The following is a 17042-nucleotide window of genomic DNA, read 5'->3' as shown; positions in this document are numbered from 1 at the left end:
TAAGGTATGGTCTTGGATTCATGCAAAATCTCGTTTTTCTTATTTCCCATATTCTAGTTGGGTTTTAAATCCTTTGGATTATATGAGGTTGATTATGTAATGTTGGGTAGTGTTGGTCTGGTAGCCCATTTGACAAACTGGTAGGCAGACGTTCTAATAGGAGTTATTGTCAGGTATTTATGTATAAGGGTTGGACCACCCCTAAAGTGGATCCTATTTATTTATTTATTTTATTGCTGATAAAAATAAAACATGATGAGTAAGTTCGATAATCTTCTTAATTTTTTTGGAGATTCTCCTGAAACCTATTTTACCAACTCACACTTTTTAAAAAAAAATTACAGTTTAAACATATATAATATTAATTTTAATATATTCTATCAAATAAACTCAAACTACCTCATCAAAATTTTGGATAAAATTAAAATAAATGTAGATAAACTTATCTCAAACATAAACATCTTAATTTAAGAAAATAAAAAATTTGAATTCAAATTTTAAAAAAAATTTAGGTGAATCATAAATACCCTAGTTTAAGAAAATTTAAATTAATTAAAAAATTTGGTTAGTTTGGAGAATTGCTGGTTGTCAACCATCATAATGCATTAAAATCACGAGGAATTGATATTAAAATAGTAAAAATATATAATAAAATAGAAAAGAAATAATGGAATACACAAAAGAAAAGAGTGCATAATAAACTAAAATTGAAACGAAAACTAGTCAAATTTCTTGTTTTTAGTATACAATCACTGGGCAATGATTCCAAACAATATATTTTCATTCCTATTACTTCACAAACACGATATGATTTCACTGAAAATATCAAACTCACATATGATAAACATATGATAATTATTTTCATTATGTCTCATTAAAAAGCTTACAAAAACAAGACATAAAAATATATAAGAAAAAAAGTACATAACTTAAACACGAAGATTTGCGATATTTCACATCCAACATTTGATGTATTGTCTTTCCTTTCTTTTATATCGTTGTCCTTCCTATCACATGCATTTGTAAAAATAACACATGATTGATTTACCTACTCCATAGTGGGCTTCAAAATGTTATAGCCAAGAAGGATGTCTTCCAACTAAAGCATTCAGTTTAATCATAAACAATGATTTTTAGCCGAGTTGTTCTGCCTTTTTTTATTATTATGTCATTTTTTATGTTTTACATGTTTTCCATACCCTTATGTATTTGGTCATGTTTTTAGTTATTTTTTTTCAATATTAAATATTAACTCCTCGTTTGAGATCAATTTCCTTTATTTCAACTATTATAATAATACGAGAAGAAAATAATGGAATTGCTATATTGAATGTTTATAATTATATAAGATTACTTCCATATCAACTTTATTCAATTCACAAGAGTCTTAAAAACTACGTAAAAGTTACCTATGATATCACATAAACTAATTTCAAATCATAAACTCAACAAGTCTAAAATACTCCAAAAACATATTCAAGTACAACAATTGGATCATAACAAACTAAAAGTTGAAATGTGAAATTAATAACAACATCAATTAATACAAATTTCAACATTACTACCTATAAATATAGTTGTTTTTAATTGACAAAAAGAACATATTAATAGTAGAAACATATTAATAGTAGAGTAATCGGAGTACTCTAGTAACAATTTCAAAATCAATTATACATCATAATTTAAAATTAACTATCGAATAGTTTATTTACCTAAAAGTTATTTACATTCAAAAAAATAAATTCACACTATTAGAAACTTAATGCAAAATATTAAAATAATCAAAATTCAAATCAAAAGATAAATTTTGAAAAAAAAAATATTTTTCAACTAACGGGTAAAATCTCAAAAACTCTAGTAGATAAAGTTGAAGAATTAATAATATAAAAATTTCAGAATAAAAGTAAGTTATTCAAAATTCAATCATTATCATATACATAATTACTTTATATTTTTCAATGGTATTACGAAGTGGACTTTATGCCTAACTTAACCCCATAAAACCGGCTCAATAAGGTGAGGTTTGCACCCCTCACGCCGAGTGATAGCGGGTGACACGATAGGTCCAACACAAATACTCGCTAGGATAGACTCGAAATGGCTCTGATACCATATTACGAAATGAACTTTAAGCCTAACTCAACCCTATAAAACCGGCTCAATAAGGTGAGGTTTGCACCCACTTATATACAATGAAAGACTCTAATCTCTAGTCGATGTGGGATCTCCAACAAATGGTGAGATTTTATTCTTAAAATAATAAAAACAAAATAAAATCTATAAAGAAAAGGGAAAAGAAGTGAAATTTGAGAGAATGAAAATTAAAAATCTATAAGAAGAAATAAAAAGATATAAAAAAAAGGGGGAAGTTATGAAGTTTTAATTTATGTCAACACTTGCAATAGTTAATTTGGTTTTGTCAAACTTTTTTATAGTTCATTTTTACAACAATTTATTTTAATTCAAGTAAATTTATTATCCATAATTTTTTTTATTTAGATTCGATCTTATGGACTAAAATAAATTGACAAAACTTAGTTAATCTAAATTTTAATACAGTGTATCAATTTAATATTATGTATGATTAAATTGCAAAATAAAAGTATAGAACTTAAATTACGATATATTTTATAAAAGATATTTTAAAATAGATAAATTTATTATAAATATAATGTTATACAAAAAATTATCTATTAATTTTTTTTATTAATATAATAATAACAAGATAATAAAATTGAAAAACCAAAATAATTGGAAAACGAAAAAAATAAATAAAAAGTCGTGCTTGTTAACAAATAAAAAAAATCAGAAGTAATCTTTGCAAACACACCTTCAATGTAAAATTAAAAAAGAAGAAGTTAGAATCCATTTTTAGAACACAACTTTTTTACAAAATAAATTGAAAGTATCTTTTAGTATAACTTCGGATTTAAAAATAATTTTACTTTTACGAAGAAAGTGGATTTAAATAATATTTGAAACTTTATGAATAATGATTGATATGTCCTTTGTTCGGTTGATCATTTACTTCACTTTAAGTCTCTTTCTTTTTCTTTAAGCTGTACGTGCTCAATCAGAAATTTCTATAAGATATTTCGATAATAAGTAAGTGTTGAGTATTCAAAGTGTATTAAAAATTCATTAAAAACATATCTTATATCTCTATAAAAAGTTTATTTATTTATAATGTATAGTTATATATAATAAAAGAAATCTATTATATATCATTCTTATTTTATTTCTAAAGAGATTCCGTGGTCTCTGGAACTATATCTATACGAATTTAAGCTTAACTCACCCCCTTACGTGCTCAACACAAACACTCGTTAGGATAGACTCGAAATGGCTCTGATACCATATTACGAAGTGAACTTTAAGCCTAACTCAACCTCATAAAACCGGCTCATGAGGTTGAGGTTGAGGTTTGCATACAGTGAAAGGCTCTAATCTCTAGTCGATGTGAGATCTCCAACAATTTCTAATTTTAAAAAATTATTGCAACTACTTTATCAACTATTCATAAATGTTTAAAATTTAGGTTAGTCAGTGACTTTGACATAGTTCGAGAGATATAATAATAATAATAATAATAATAATAATAATAATAATAATAATAATTTTATAGGAACAAAAGTGGTGCCTCTAACCACCAGTTTTTCAAATTAAAGTTGTCTACCCTCTGGCATTTACCCATAATTTTTTTAAAAACGAAATAAAATTGGACCAGCTGTAAATTTCCCAAGACGTCCCTATCTAACTAGGAATAAATCATTTTCAATGGATTATGGGGTTTAATGTATGGATAATGATACATCAACAACTTCAAATTTTTCTAAAATTATTATATTTATAAATTTATTTTTTATTATATATAATTATTTTTAAATTCATTCTTTATATATAATTTTTAAAAGTTGTCAAATTATATTTTTTCTTAAAATTTTTTTTATCCCAATAAATATTAATATTTTAATTATTTATAATTTTTTAAATTTTAAAAATTATTTTAATATTTTTGCATTTTGTTGATATTTTGATTAAGGAAATTTTTTAACTTTTTTAATTTTTTATTATAAATATTAATATTTTGTTCTAAATGTAAAATGAAGTTGATTGTAAATGAATAAGGAAGAAGAAGACTGTGTACAAGGTAAGTGTAGATGGCAAGCCTTCCAAATTCAAGGTTCAATGGTGAAGAGAAGAGGAAGGAACCAGAAGAAGTAGAAGATGAAGAAAGCTTCCTGCGTGCCGCACAGCTTACGAATTCCGTGGTCCTTTCGATGGCACTGCAAACGGCGACGGAGCTGGGTGTGTTTGAGGTGCTGATAGAAGCGGGAGAAGGTGCTAAGCTTTCTGCTAAGGAAATAGCATCAAAGATTAGTTGCAGTAACCCAGAAGCAGCCTCAATGCTAGATCGTCTCCTCGCACTTCTTTCTTCTCACTCCATTCTTCACTCTTCTCTCATTTCCGACCACCGTGTTCCTCCCTCCTTTCACCGCCTCTACACCATCACTCCCGTGGCCGCATTCTTTGCTCCCAATTCTGATGGAGTTTCCTTGGGACCCTTGATGGCCTTATGCCAAGACAAAATCTTCCTACAAAGCTGGTTAAACTCTCTCTCTCTCTCTCTCTCTCTCTCCCAACTATTATAATCATTTTATCTACCTTTCCATCACAAACATATTGGTATGTTTTAAATTATGTCATTGGAAGTAAATGTTTCGTAGAGGATTTATGAACTGTGCAGAACTTTCAGGCTATGAACTGAAATAAGTTTCTTTATACATTATTAGGAGTGAGCTGAAAAATGCAATTAGGGAGGGGGGTGTTCCATTCAACAGGGTTTATGGCACTCATGCTTTTGACTATCCACGTTTGGACTCAAGATTCAATAAAGTTTTCAACACAGCAATGATGAATCACACCACTTTGGTGATGAAGAAGATTCTGCAATCCTACAAAGGTTTTGAGGGCATAAAAAGACTGGTAGATGTTGCTGGTGGTCTTGGAGTCAATATTAACTTGATCACTTCCAAATACCCTCATATCCATGGCATCAATTTTGACTTGCCTCATGTCATTCAAGATGCTCCTTCCTATCCTGGTATCATCCTTACACATTCCAATCCTGTGGTTCTGCAAAATTAAAAAAAACGATGTTCTTTTTGTCTTTTGAAGACTTATTTGGTAAATTTAGAGTTTTACAAGACAATAACATAAATAGAACATGTTACTAATATATGTTATGAAGCTATGAGGTGTGCAGTGTTAAAGAGGTTGAGTTTTGCAGGAGTAGAACATGTTGGGGGAGATATGTTTGAAAATGTGCCTAAAGGAGACGCCTTATTTATGAAGGTAAGAAAGTTTTGGTCAATTCATAATGATGGTTGCTGGGGAAATATAGTAGTATTTAATTTTAAAGAGGAGAGAAATCTCTCCTTTTATCAAACACCTTTTTTATTTGATATTTTATATAATTAATACAAATTATGAACATGTTCCTTATCTTGAATATGAATAGATATTTTAATCATTAATTTTTTTAATTTTAATTATAACTTTTTTATTTTTTAATTATATATATTATTACATTATTATAGTAAATTATCTATCAAGTGAATATTTTTACTATTTCATGGTGTAAGTATTTTTCTGTTTTAAACACCTTTCTGACTTCAGTTTAAACTTCTAAACATTCTATTAAAACTTTATTTGGTTTTTTATATAATTAATACAAACTATGAATGTGTTTTCAATTCTTCAGTGTGCCTGGTCGTTGTCGTTTTTTTTTCTTTCTATTTTCAACTTTAAAGTAGACTTTAAGTCGTTGATTTAATGTTGCAGAGAACACTTTAATTAAAATGTTGTTAGAAACCTTTTTATAGTGGAAGGAGGGTAGAAATTTGTTTAAGTTTTGTATGAAAGATACCTTTTTTTTTTTGCTACACTAAGGAAGGGAATGAACCATTTGTGATTTTCGTGGTTATTCTTTCTTATTTCTCAATGAAAAAATGTCAAACAAACAAAGAAAACTATTAACTAAAAAAAAGAAAACGATCTCTTTAAAGATAACATCAAGAAGATACTGTAATTTCAGAAACTGAGTTGTCGTGAGGGTGGATTAGGGATGTTCATGTTGAATATGAATAACCGTTGGTTGAAAAAAGAGTTTAATTTAAACTGATGCATGAGTTATATCAACTTTATTGAATGAGCTTTGACATTAAGCAATTGTACAGTGGATACTTCATGATTGGAGTGATGAACATTGTGTGAAACTGTTGAAGAATTGCTATGATGCAATTCCTGATGATGGAAAGGTGATAGTTGTGGAGGCAATTCTTCCAAAGATACCAGAGAATAATAATGCTTATAAGGCAATTTCACAAATGGATTTTTTGATGATGACTCAGAACCCAGGAGGTAAAGAACGATCTGAAGAAGAGTTCATGAAATTGGCAAGAGAAGCTGGATTTAGTGGCATCAAATATGAATGTCATGTGAATAATTTCTGGGTTATGGAGTTCTTCAAGTAGACCACAACATATGCTATGCTTTGTGCCCCTACTTCCTCTGCTTTATTTCTTGTTTATGTGTTTTATGCATTTTGAAGTAACAGAACAAGCTCATGGTATGTAATATATTATGCTATATGCACTTTCATATTAATTAAATAATTGAAATATGCAAAAGATAAGATCAGTCCACAAATGTTGAAGAGATTTTTTTTATTTAAACTTATGATTTAAATACGGAATAATCCCTCCTTGTATTAGAAACATGAGTTGGAAAATTAGGATCAATTCATTACTTATTTGATTAAATTTGATTCGAAACATATATATAACTATCAAGTTTACCTTTCTTTTTTCTTTTTGAACCAATTTGAGTAACCTATTTTGAGTAATCCTTTCAAAAAAATGTCCAAATTTCCTAAAAAAAATATAATGATTGTTATTAATTATTTCTTCTAGATTTTTTAGATGCTTATTAACTTTTAGCATCTCATTGCCTATATCATGTTTTTTCACAAATTTTTTTCTAGTTCCTTGATTTTCTTATGGCTTACTTAAAAAATTAAGTTATTTGATGGGTTTCAATATCTTGTATAAGGAATTTTTCATTTAGACAATTCCAACATCTCATAAATCTTCTACAATTTTCTTATATATATATATATATATATATTAATGTAACTAACCTTGATTGAGTATAATTGGATCGATGGTGTCGGTCGGCCCACACGGTATTGACCATTCGACCCTTACCAGTACACTTTTCCCCAGACTCACTCGAACCTAAGTCCCAAATTAATACTTGAAGCAAATTGCAGTAGTTAGGAATTGAACCAAAGAAACTTCAACCACTAAACCATACAAGTTCTTTGGTCATATTACCATTTTTATTATACTTATTATTATTAATACAATTTATACATATTATTATTAATACAATTTATACATATTATTATTAATATAATTTATACTTATTATTATTAATATAATTTATACAATTTATAATAATAATAATATAAATTATATTCATATTATTAATATTATATTCAATATTTATATTCTTAATATTATATTCATTTTATTAACATTATTCATAATATTGTTAATATTATATTCATATTATTAATATTATATTTTATATTATTATGTTATTAATAATATTGTTAATATTATATTCATATTATTAATATTATATTATTATATTATTATATTATTAATATTATTAATACTAGCGGACACACAGGCGCTCTCGCGCCTGTGTATCCGCATTTTTTATGTGTTCATTTATATTGTATTTATATTTAATATTAAAATTAAAATAAGAAAAATGTTATTTTTCACACATTTATATTAACAATATAAATTTATAATACATTATGAATAAAAAATGACATTATCATCATCATTATGTAAAATCATTATACCTTGATGTCAATTGGCTTAACCAATGCGAATGATTGATCATCCTTATAATTAATCATCCTTATTCAGTAAAGTGTGTTACTTGGTGCTGCCTTGTTATTGTTTGATTCTTCAAATGTCAAGTTAAATGAAGGAATAAATAAAACTATATAAAAAAAATTAAAAATAATAGTTATGAAAAGTTAAATGTTTATATAACATTTTTGTTACCTGCATTATTGATTGATCGAGCCAAATGTCGAATTGATTTCAATCTTCTTTCTCTATAACTTCTGCTTTGTGTAGATAGTTCATTTGTCATTTGTTCCATGGTCATTCTTCGTCTTATGTTTGCAATATTTAGCTTCAAGTTTGGTTTTGTCGTTCTACTCTTCATCGGTATTTATATTTTCGATTTTGTTGTGTAATGTATTAAAATGTAGAAAACTAATAAACATTAGAAAAATTATTTAAAAAATTCTAAAATATAAATCAAAACTAAAAGCAAAACAAATTATAAAAACACTGTTGCAAACCAAGAATCACTAATGCAATGCAAACATACATACAGCAGCAAGAAAAAAAGATTAGTATGTGACAGAAAATAGATAGCTAAATTAAAAATATTTTCAGAAAATATTTTACAAAATGTGAAAATAAATATATAAAATATGATAATATTTAAAAAACACTTTGATCTATATATTAAATATTGTTTATATAAATGAAAAAATATAATTAAAAAATATCTTCATATAATAATTCGCAAAATGTAAAAATAAATATATAAAATATGAAATTATTTAAAAAAACATTTTAAATTTTAAATTTTATATTTTAAATTACCTATATAGGGGATCTCCTCTTAACTACCATTTAAAATTTAAAATTTTGAATTTTAATTTTAATGTTTTAATATTTAATTTTGAATTTTTAATATTTAAGTTTTAATATTTAATTTCGTATACGTTTTATGTACTAATAAATTTTAAATTTTAAATATTAAATTACCTATATATAGGGATCTACTTTTAACTACCATTTTAAATTTAAAACAGTGAATTTTGAATTTTGAATTTTAAATAACATATATATATATATATGGGATCTCCTCTTAACTACCATTTTAAATTTAAAATAGTGAATTTTGAATTTTAAATATTAAATTTTAAATTTTAAATTTTAAATTACTTATATATAGGGGATTTCCTCTTAACTACCATTTAAAATTTAAAATTTAAAATTTTGAATATTTAATTCTTAATTTTTTAAAAAACTAAACCCCTAAGAAAACCATAATCCCTGCAACTCACCCATCACTGCAATGCCTCTTAATCACTATCCTTTGGATGGAAATTTTCTATATGTTTTCTTATATAGTAATACTTTCATTGGTTCAGTTTTTTCAGGTACTTAATTTCTCTTTCAATTTTTTAATTGTTCTATTTATTTGTGTGAGCACAATAATTATAATATTGTCATCATATAATGCTAAAAACATTCATAAATGAATAATCAATAAAAGTAAAATCAGAATATATACTTTATAGTTGAAAAACAACACTATTTCGTGGTTCTGGAACGGAAGTGGTTATGGAACTTGCGACTTCTGGTAATTTGAATTTGAAAACAGAAAGTTTGATGGGATAAAAGTGAAGATGATCGGGAGAAAAAGATGATAGAAAGTTTGATGGGATAAAAGTGAAGATGATCGAGAGAAAAAAATGATAGAAAGTTTGATGGGATAAAAGGGAAGATGAATAGGAGAAAAAGATGATAAAAAGTTTAATGAAAAGGATAAAAAGATGATAGAAAGTTTAATGAAAAGGAGAAAAAGAGGATAGAAAGTTTAATGAAAAAGAGAAAAAGATGATAGAAAGTTTGATGGAATAAAAGTGGAAGATGAACTGGAAAAAAAGATGCAATTGTAGAATGTTTAAACTCTTTGAGATATAAAATTTAAACTCTTCACAAAATGACAAATAAAATAATAAGATATAAAGATAGAGATAAAATTAAAATAAAATAAGATGGTAGTTAAGAGGGGAATCCCCTTTATATATAGGTATAGATTATTAATATTATTAATATTATTAGTATTAGTAATATTATTAATGTTATTAGTATTATTAATGTTATTAGTATTATTAGTATTATTAATGTTATTAGTATTATTAGTGTTATTAATGTTATTAGTATTATTAGTATTATTAATGTTATTAGTATTATTAGTATTATTAATGTTATTAGTATTATTAGTATTATTAATGTTATTAGTATTATTAATATTATTAGTATTATTAGTATAATAAAAATCATAATAATACAAATGAAGTTGACTGTTGTAGTGGTTAAATTTTCCCTTTGTCATTGAAGGAACCTGTGTTTGAATCCCATTCCCGCTTCATGGCAACACAATTAGGCTTCTTTTGTTGACTACGGTTTAAATTAAAGGATAATGGTAATAAAAACTATTTTATTCTTTTAAATGTTTCTTTCCTTATATTTAATAATTTTACTACATTTATGCTTAGAAATTGCCAAAAAAAAAAAATAATAGAGAGAAGCAAGCATGATGGATCCAATAGCATTGCACGGAAGAAGGATGAGATCTGTTGTGTCCGAAGGTTTTGTTTTATTTGCCGCAAAATGAGCGACAAACAATCAGACAAAAACCTCCAACAATGTTACCAACCCCTCGGGCAAAGAGCTGATCCAATCCAACGTCGTTCCTATTAACGATCCTGCCAGCATTTTGCATCGGACAAGATCCGATCCTCCATGAATCAAAATTTGTGCCTTGGAGTTTTTAATGTGGGCATTCAGGTCCTGCTTTCCCGTGAACGAACTAATATTTGAAAATACATAGCTTGTTGGAAATGGTTCATTCAGAATTTCCCCTGAAAGTGGTGTGAAATCTGGCTCCACTTCCTGCAATTCCCACCTTTTTGTCCTCCGATCTTCCAACTGCCTCTGCAACTCCTCATTCCGTCTTTGAAGTCGCTCTTGTCCTCTTAACGTTTCCTCCATCCGTACCCTTGTTTCTTCCTGCCCCCTTCTAAATTCCTCTGCACGCTCTTCATTTTGCCTCCTCATGGTTTCCATCATCTCCATCAGCACACATGTTGCTTCAGGCGGGGGCTCCTCGTTGGAAACCCCAATTGGCTCCTCTTCTGCCATTGTTCTCCTGGTTCCTCTCATTTTTTTTCCTCTATTTTGATTTTCTGGCACAGGAATAATTTTTCCTGCCCCACTAATGTGATTCCAATAGCAAAGAAGAGAACGATTCTTGACATTCTTAGGAATCAACTTGAGTTGGACAATTGTTAGGCACTTTTTCTTAGAATTGGATCAATATTCTAAGTCAAGAACTCACCAAAACTAGCACCAAATCCAAACTCACATGGAAGTTCCACATATTGTCAAATTGAACCAACAAAAAGAGGTAAAACTTAAAAACACCGAACAGAATTGGATAAGAATCAAATTGAACCGAACAAAATGAAATTAAAAGGCAAAGAACTGAAAATGATTGCTGGAAAATAAGAACAACCGAACCATAAACTCAAGAACACAAGACAGAATTTCAAGGAAACAAGCTTAAACATGAACAATTGAAAGAGAAGGAAGGAAGGAGAAAAGAATGCTCATGAAGATGGATGCAAGGTTGGATGATCACGCCACTAGAAGGATGGTTGCTCCTAGATGAGTGTGCTGCTGCCACTTGAGGACACCATGGATCCTTCAAGATAAGACTAGAGAAGAAGGCTCAAAAGCTCTCCAATGCTCACTCAAAATTTGAGTATAGTTTCTTTACTCTAAATTCCAATCTGAATTTTACAAAGGGAGCACCTCTATTTATAGCCTAAGGTGCTGAAAATGCAAGCTACACAAATTCAAAATTCCCTCCTAAAAGGTTTCTAGAACCAGCGCCAATTACAAAGCATGAGGAAGGTGTGACCTCTTCCTTCACTTTGGCACCTCCTATTCTACTCCTACACCTATCTACTAACGCACCCCCCTCCTAAAGCTCCTAACTAAAGGCTTAAAGATGCTATAACAAAAGAGGTTTCTAATGTTTGCCTCTAAGCACCTTCAACCAAAGAAATTACAAAAAGAGAAAATAATTGTCCCCTAGCTCCTAAAGCTTTGAACATGCTTCTTGTAAGCCTTTGAGGTGGGCTTTGACCTCCATGGGCGTCCTCCATTTGTGCTTCTACCTCTTCTTGATCTTGTTGATTGGCCTCCATGTCCACTTGAGCTTGATCTCCATCACCCACGGTGGGCACCAAATGTTTTAGACAAACGTAGCAATAATCTAGCCGTAGAACATCAATCAATAGGCTAGGGTAAGTGTACCATTTACAAGTGTGTAAAAGATAGATCTTCCTACTGACGCTCCTTACATATATTGATACATCCTATGTAACGTAACCCGATTCTGTCTTTACTGAGCCATTAATTATGTGTGATTTAGTGTAATGAATAACGGATGACGCACGTTTCATGTTAATGATAGGATTTCGATTCTCATATTATGCATCGAGCCCAAACCCATCACTCTACTGCCCCTTAGTTTCTAACGTAAGCTATTGAGACTATTATTATCAAGTTGAACCAGTTCAAGTAACGACCACCCGATATGCGTCGGTCCATACCCATCACTCTACAGATAATAAGTCACCAATTTCAATATTAATTAACTTTATCTATTAATTTATTGTTACATATAGATTCTCTTTTATTTCTCATTTACTTATCCTCTCTTTTATCTCTCATCTATTATTAACTTCATTCTCCTATTAACTTCATTATTCTTAAGTGCTATAAAGAAATTGAGTTTTCCATGAAAACCGTAATTTACAAGTGTATTTGCCATTCATATCATCTAATCAATTATTTAAAATGATAATAAAGTTCTTATCTAGCTAGCACACCATAAACAATGTTTAACAACAAATGTTATTTATTACCTTCAAATATTAATGCTAGCTCTTTATTTAAATACGCTTCCGATCGGATCTGGAAATAATCCCTTAAAACCTAAAAAATCTAAAATAATATAGCCATGCACATGCACATACACATGCATTTCAACTTTAAATATTGGAGAAATGTCAATTAAACACATGAATAAGTATATTATAAATAATTACAGAAGTTGAGTCAACTAGAATGGTTTATTTTCACCCTAAAATCTAAACAAAAATGTTGATATCTATCTGTTTGTTGTTGAATAGAAAGTAAATGAAAACTATATTTATCTTACATTTTAATTATATAAGTATAACCTCAACTTAAAAGCAAAGTGTTAGAAACTTATAACAGAAATATTATGAATTTGAGTTAAATCTAAAGTTGATTTAAACGTGAATAATAAAGTATCCCAGATCTAGAATAATAAAATATAAAGGTTTTCAATGGATGGTTTAATATATAGTGGAGAAGTTGGTGAGTGATTGCACGTGTTGAAGTGGAGATGGCAAATCTTCCAGATTCAAGGCTCAATGGTGAAGAGAAGAGGAAGGAAGAAAAAGAAACAGAAGATGAAGAAAGCTTCTTGCGTGCCATGCAGCTTGTGAGTTCGGTGGTCCTTCCGATGGCAGTGCAATCGGCGACGGAGCTGGGAGTGTTTGAGGTGCTGAAAGAAGCGGGAGAAGGTGCTAAGCTTTCTGCTAAGGAAATAGCATCAAAGATTAGTTGCAGTAATCCAGAAGCAGCCTCAATGCTAGATCGTCTCCTCTTACTTCTTTCTTCTCACTCCATTCTCAACTCTTCCCTCATTTCCGACAACCGTGTTCCTCCCAGCTTTCACCGGCTCTACACCATCACTCCCGTCGCCGCATTCTTTGCTCCCAATTCTGACGGAGTTTCGTTGGGGCCCCTGATGGCCTTGATCCAAGACAAAATCACCCTAGACAGCTGGTTAAACTCTTTCTCTCTCTCAAGTATTATTATTATTTTATGTCCCTTTCCATCACAAACATATTCGTATTCGTATATCAGACACACGTCTATATAACCCTGTAAAACACATATGATTAAGTGTCAACTTTGTGTTTTATATTTTATATTTTAGAGATTACACGTATAATGTCCATATTCATGTAGTATTAGTGTTGTTACTGTTCATGTTATAACTAATGTGAAATAACTTTGTTTATACACTATTAGGAGTGAGCTGAAAGATGCAATTAGGGAGGGGGGTGTTCCATTCAACAGGGTTTATGGCACTCATGTTTTTGAGTATGCACGTTTGGATTCAAGGTTCAATAAAGTTTTCAACACAGCAATGATCAACACCTCAAATTCGGTGATGAAGAAGGTTGTGGAATCCTACAAAGGTTTTGAGGGCATAAAAAGACTGGTAGATGTTGGTGGTGGTCTTGGAATAAACATTAACTTGATCACTTCCAAATACCCTAATATCCATGGCATCAATTTCGACTTGCCTCATGTCATTCGAGATGCTCCTTCCTATCCTGGTATCATCCTTACACATTCCAATCCTGTGGTTCTGCAAAATTAAAAAAAAAAATGTTCTTTTCATCTTTTGAAAACTTATTTGGTCAACTTTGAGGTTTTACAAGACAGTAACATAAATGTGTTTTTTTATCAGCAAAACATTGATAAATTAAAGGGAAAACTTGTCCCAACTGTTATACATATCCAAACCATCTTACTTAAAACAACAATTCCAAAATTAATTTGAAAATGATTTGAACCAGTTCATAACTTGAGATTACCTCCTCATTTCAAGACCTTCACAAATTGTTATAGTGCAGAATTAATTCTGCATCAGCTGCAGAAATAGTTACTGCATAATTATGCAGCTAAGTGTAGCATTTACTTTCTAATAATGCAGGAGTAGAACACGTTGGTGGAGATATGTTTGAGAATGTGCCTAAAGGAGACGTCATATTTATGAAGGTAAGTCTCGGTATGGGAAATATACTACTATTTAATTCGAAAAATATGGTTTGAAACTCTAAACTGATTCATTTCATAACACCTTACAATAATATAATAATATTTTAAATTAAAAGATAAAATAAATACAATTAAAATATTAATTTATTAAATTGAAAAGCACGTGTATTTATTTTTTATCTACTTTTCTGTTTTATCAAACACATTTTTTTTACTTTAGTTTAAATTTTGTTATCTTTATTATGAATAACATTTGGTATTCAAATCTGATGCATGCCGTATAGAAAGAAAATCATTTAATAAAAACTAATTTTAGATAAAAAAAATATTAGTTGTTATATTAACAAAATTAGATACTATTTTAGACATTACAAAAATTATTGATATCTAAATTAGGTTATATTATTGATAAATAATTTTTAAGTTGGTATATAATTAAATATCAAGGTTTTAAATACCAACTTTAGAATCTAAATAATTGGTTGCTAAAACTTAGGTAGCTAACTAGATACACTGCAAGAAAACCATGAAATAGAAACCAATTTGTAGAAACCAAAATAATTAGTTGCAATAGTAACTAAATTAGAGACCATTTTAGAAACTAAAAAGAAATTTGGTTTTTAAATTAGTTTCTATTATTTTCTATTATTGTTAAATAATTTCTAAATTGGTATCTAATTAACAACCAAGATTTTTGCTACCAAATTTAGAAACTAAATAATTGGTAGTTAAAACCTTAGTTGTTAATTAGTTTTTTTTTTTTTTTATCAGCAATGAATAAATAAAATTAAAAGGGATACTTCAGGGGTATCCCAACCCATATACAGAACCAGAAGTGGACTTCCTATATCATCCATAAAAGAAACTCTCCTTTATGGTTGGAGCAAAACAACCATAAAGTGAGAAAAAACATACCCAAAAATATAACCAACAAGTTACCTCAAAGCAACATTCAACTTTACCGAAACCCCCAGAACCGAGGCCACCTACATTCACCTCGCCACACGACAAATTACCCGTGCAGGGAATAACTCGCCATGTAGCTTACTCTGGTGAGCACTAAGTGCCACGAGGAGCAATCTCTGCAAAATCGCCTGCCACCAATGCTACTCGCCATGTATGCTCTGACCTAAGGAAACCCCGCTCTCGACGAGGATCCACTCGGGAAATCCCCTCGTCGACGAGCGAGCTGTTAATAGGTACTAATTTAAAAACTATTTAACAATAATAGAGAATAATATAAACTAATTTAGAAACCATTTTTTTTTAGTTTCTAAAATGGTCTCTATTTTAGTTCCTATTGTAACTAATTATTTTGGTCTCTAAAAATTGGTTTCTATTTCATGATTTTCTTGTAGTGATACCAATTTAGAAATTATTTATCAATAATAGAAACTAATTTATATACTAATAATTTTTTTAATCTCTAAAATAATATCTAATTTAATCATTATAGAAACTAATAATTTTTTTAATAATTTTATAGTAGTGGTGATTTATACCAACCTCATTCAATGTGCTTTAACTCTAAGTAAATTGTGCAGTGGATACTTCATGATTGGAGTGATGAACATTGTGTAAAGCTGTTGAAGAATTGTTATGATGCAATTCCTGATGATGGAAAGGTGATAGTTGTGGAGGCAATTCTTCCAGAAATAGCAGAGACTAATGATACTTATAAGGCGATTTCACAAATGGATGTTTTGATGATGACTCAGAACACAGGAGGTAAAGAGCGATGTGAAAGAGAGTTCATGGAATTGGCAAGGGAAGCTGGATTTAGTGGCATCAGATGTGAATGTCATGTCAACATTTTCTGGGTTATGGAGTTCTTCAAGTAGACCACACCATATGTTATTTCTAATTGCTTCTTTATGTATTTGCTTTTTATGCTTTAAGTAATATTTCAAGTTTTAACCATTACACTAGTCAAGTTTTATTGACACATTTTGATTATTATTATACTTATTATTAGTAAGATTGTCAATATTAATATAATTAATAATATAAAAATTATTAACATTATTAAATATTATTTATATTATTAAATATTATTCATATTATTAAATATTACTAATATTATTAAATATTACTAATATTATTAAATATTACTAATATTAATAAATATTATAAATAGTGTTGATATTATTAATACTAGCAGAAACAAAGACACTAAAGCGCCTGTGCATCCGCATT

General features: G+C 28.9%; 2 protein-coding genes across 2 annotated transcripts; both read left to right on the top strand.

Moving 5' to 3' along the window:
* Window positions 1-4089: 4089 nt before the first annotated feature.
* LOC150025321 (isoflavone 3'-O-methyltransferase 4-like) lies at window positions 4090-6697 on the top strand. Its single transcript, XM_090295354.1, has 4 exons — window positions 4090-4606; window positions 4794-5104; window positions 5291-5355; window positions 6240-6697. The coding sequence occupies exons 1-4, from the start codon at window positions 4161-4163 to the stop codon at window positions 6534-6536; spliced, it is 1119 nt and encodes a 372-aa protein (XP_090151480.1). The 5' UTR covers window positions 4090-4160; the 3' UTR covers window positions 6537-6697.
* A 6676-nt stretch (window positions 6698-13373) lies between these two features.
* Window positions 13374-16722, top strand: LOC150025320 (isoflavone 3'-O-methyltransferase 4-like). Its single transcript, XM_090295355.1, has 4 exons — window positions 13374-13841; window positions 14091-14401; window positions 14782-14846; window positions 16391-16722. Exons 1-4 carry the CDS (start codon window positions 13396-13398, stop codon window positions 16685-16687), a joined length of 1119 nt encoding a protein of 372 aa, XP_090151481.1. The 5' UTR covers window positions 13374-13395; the 3' UTR covers window positions 16688-16722.
* Window positions 16723-17042: the final 320 nt, after the last annotated feature.

This window comes from Phaseolus vulgaris, chromosome 9 (genome assembly GCF_051622355.1).
Source record: "Phaseolus vulgaris cultivar YP4 chromosome 9, ASM5162235v1, whole genome shotgun sequence".
Classification (NCBI taxonomy): Eukaryota; Viridiplantae; Streptophyta; class Magnoliopsida; order Fabales; family Fabaceae; genus Phaseolus; species Phaseolus vulgaris.
Note: the sequence above shows the minus strand (reverse complement) of the source record. Positions and strands in the feature narration are given on the sequence as shown.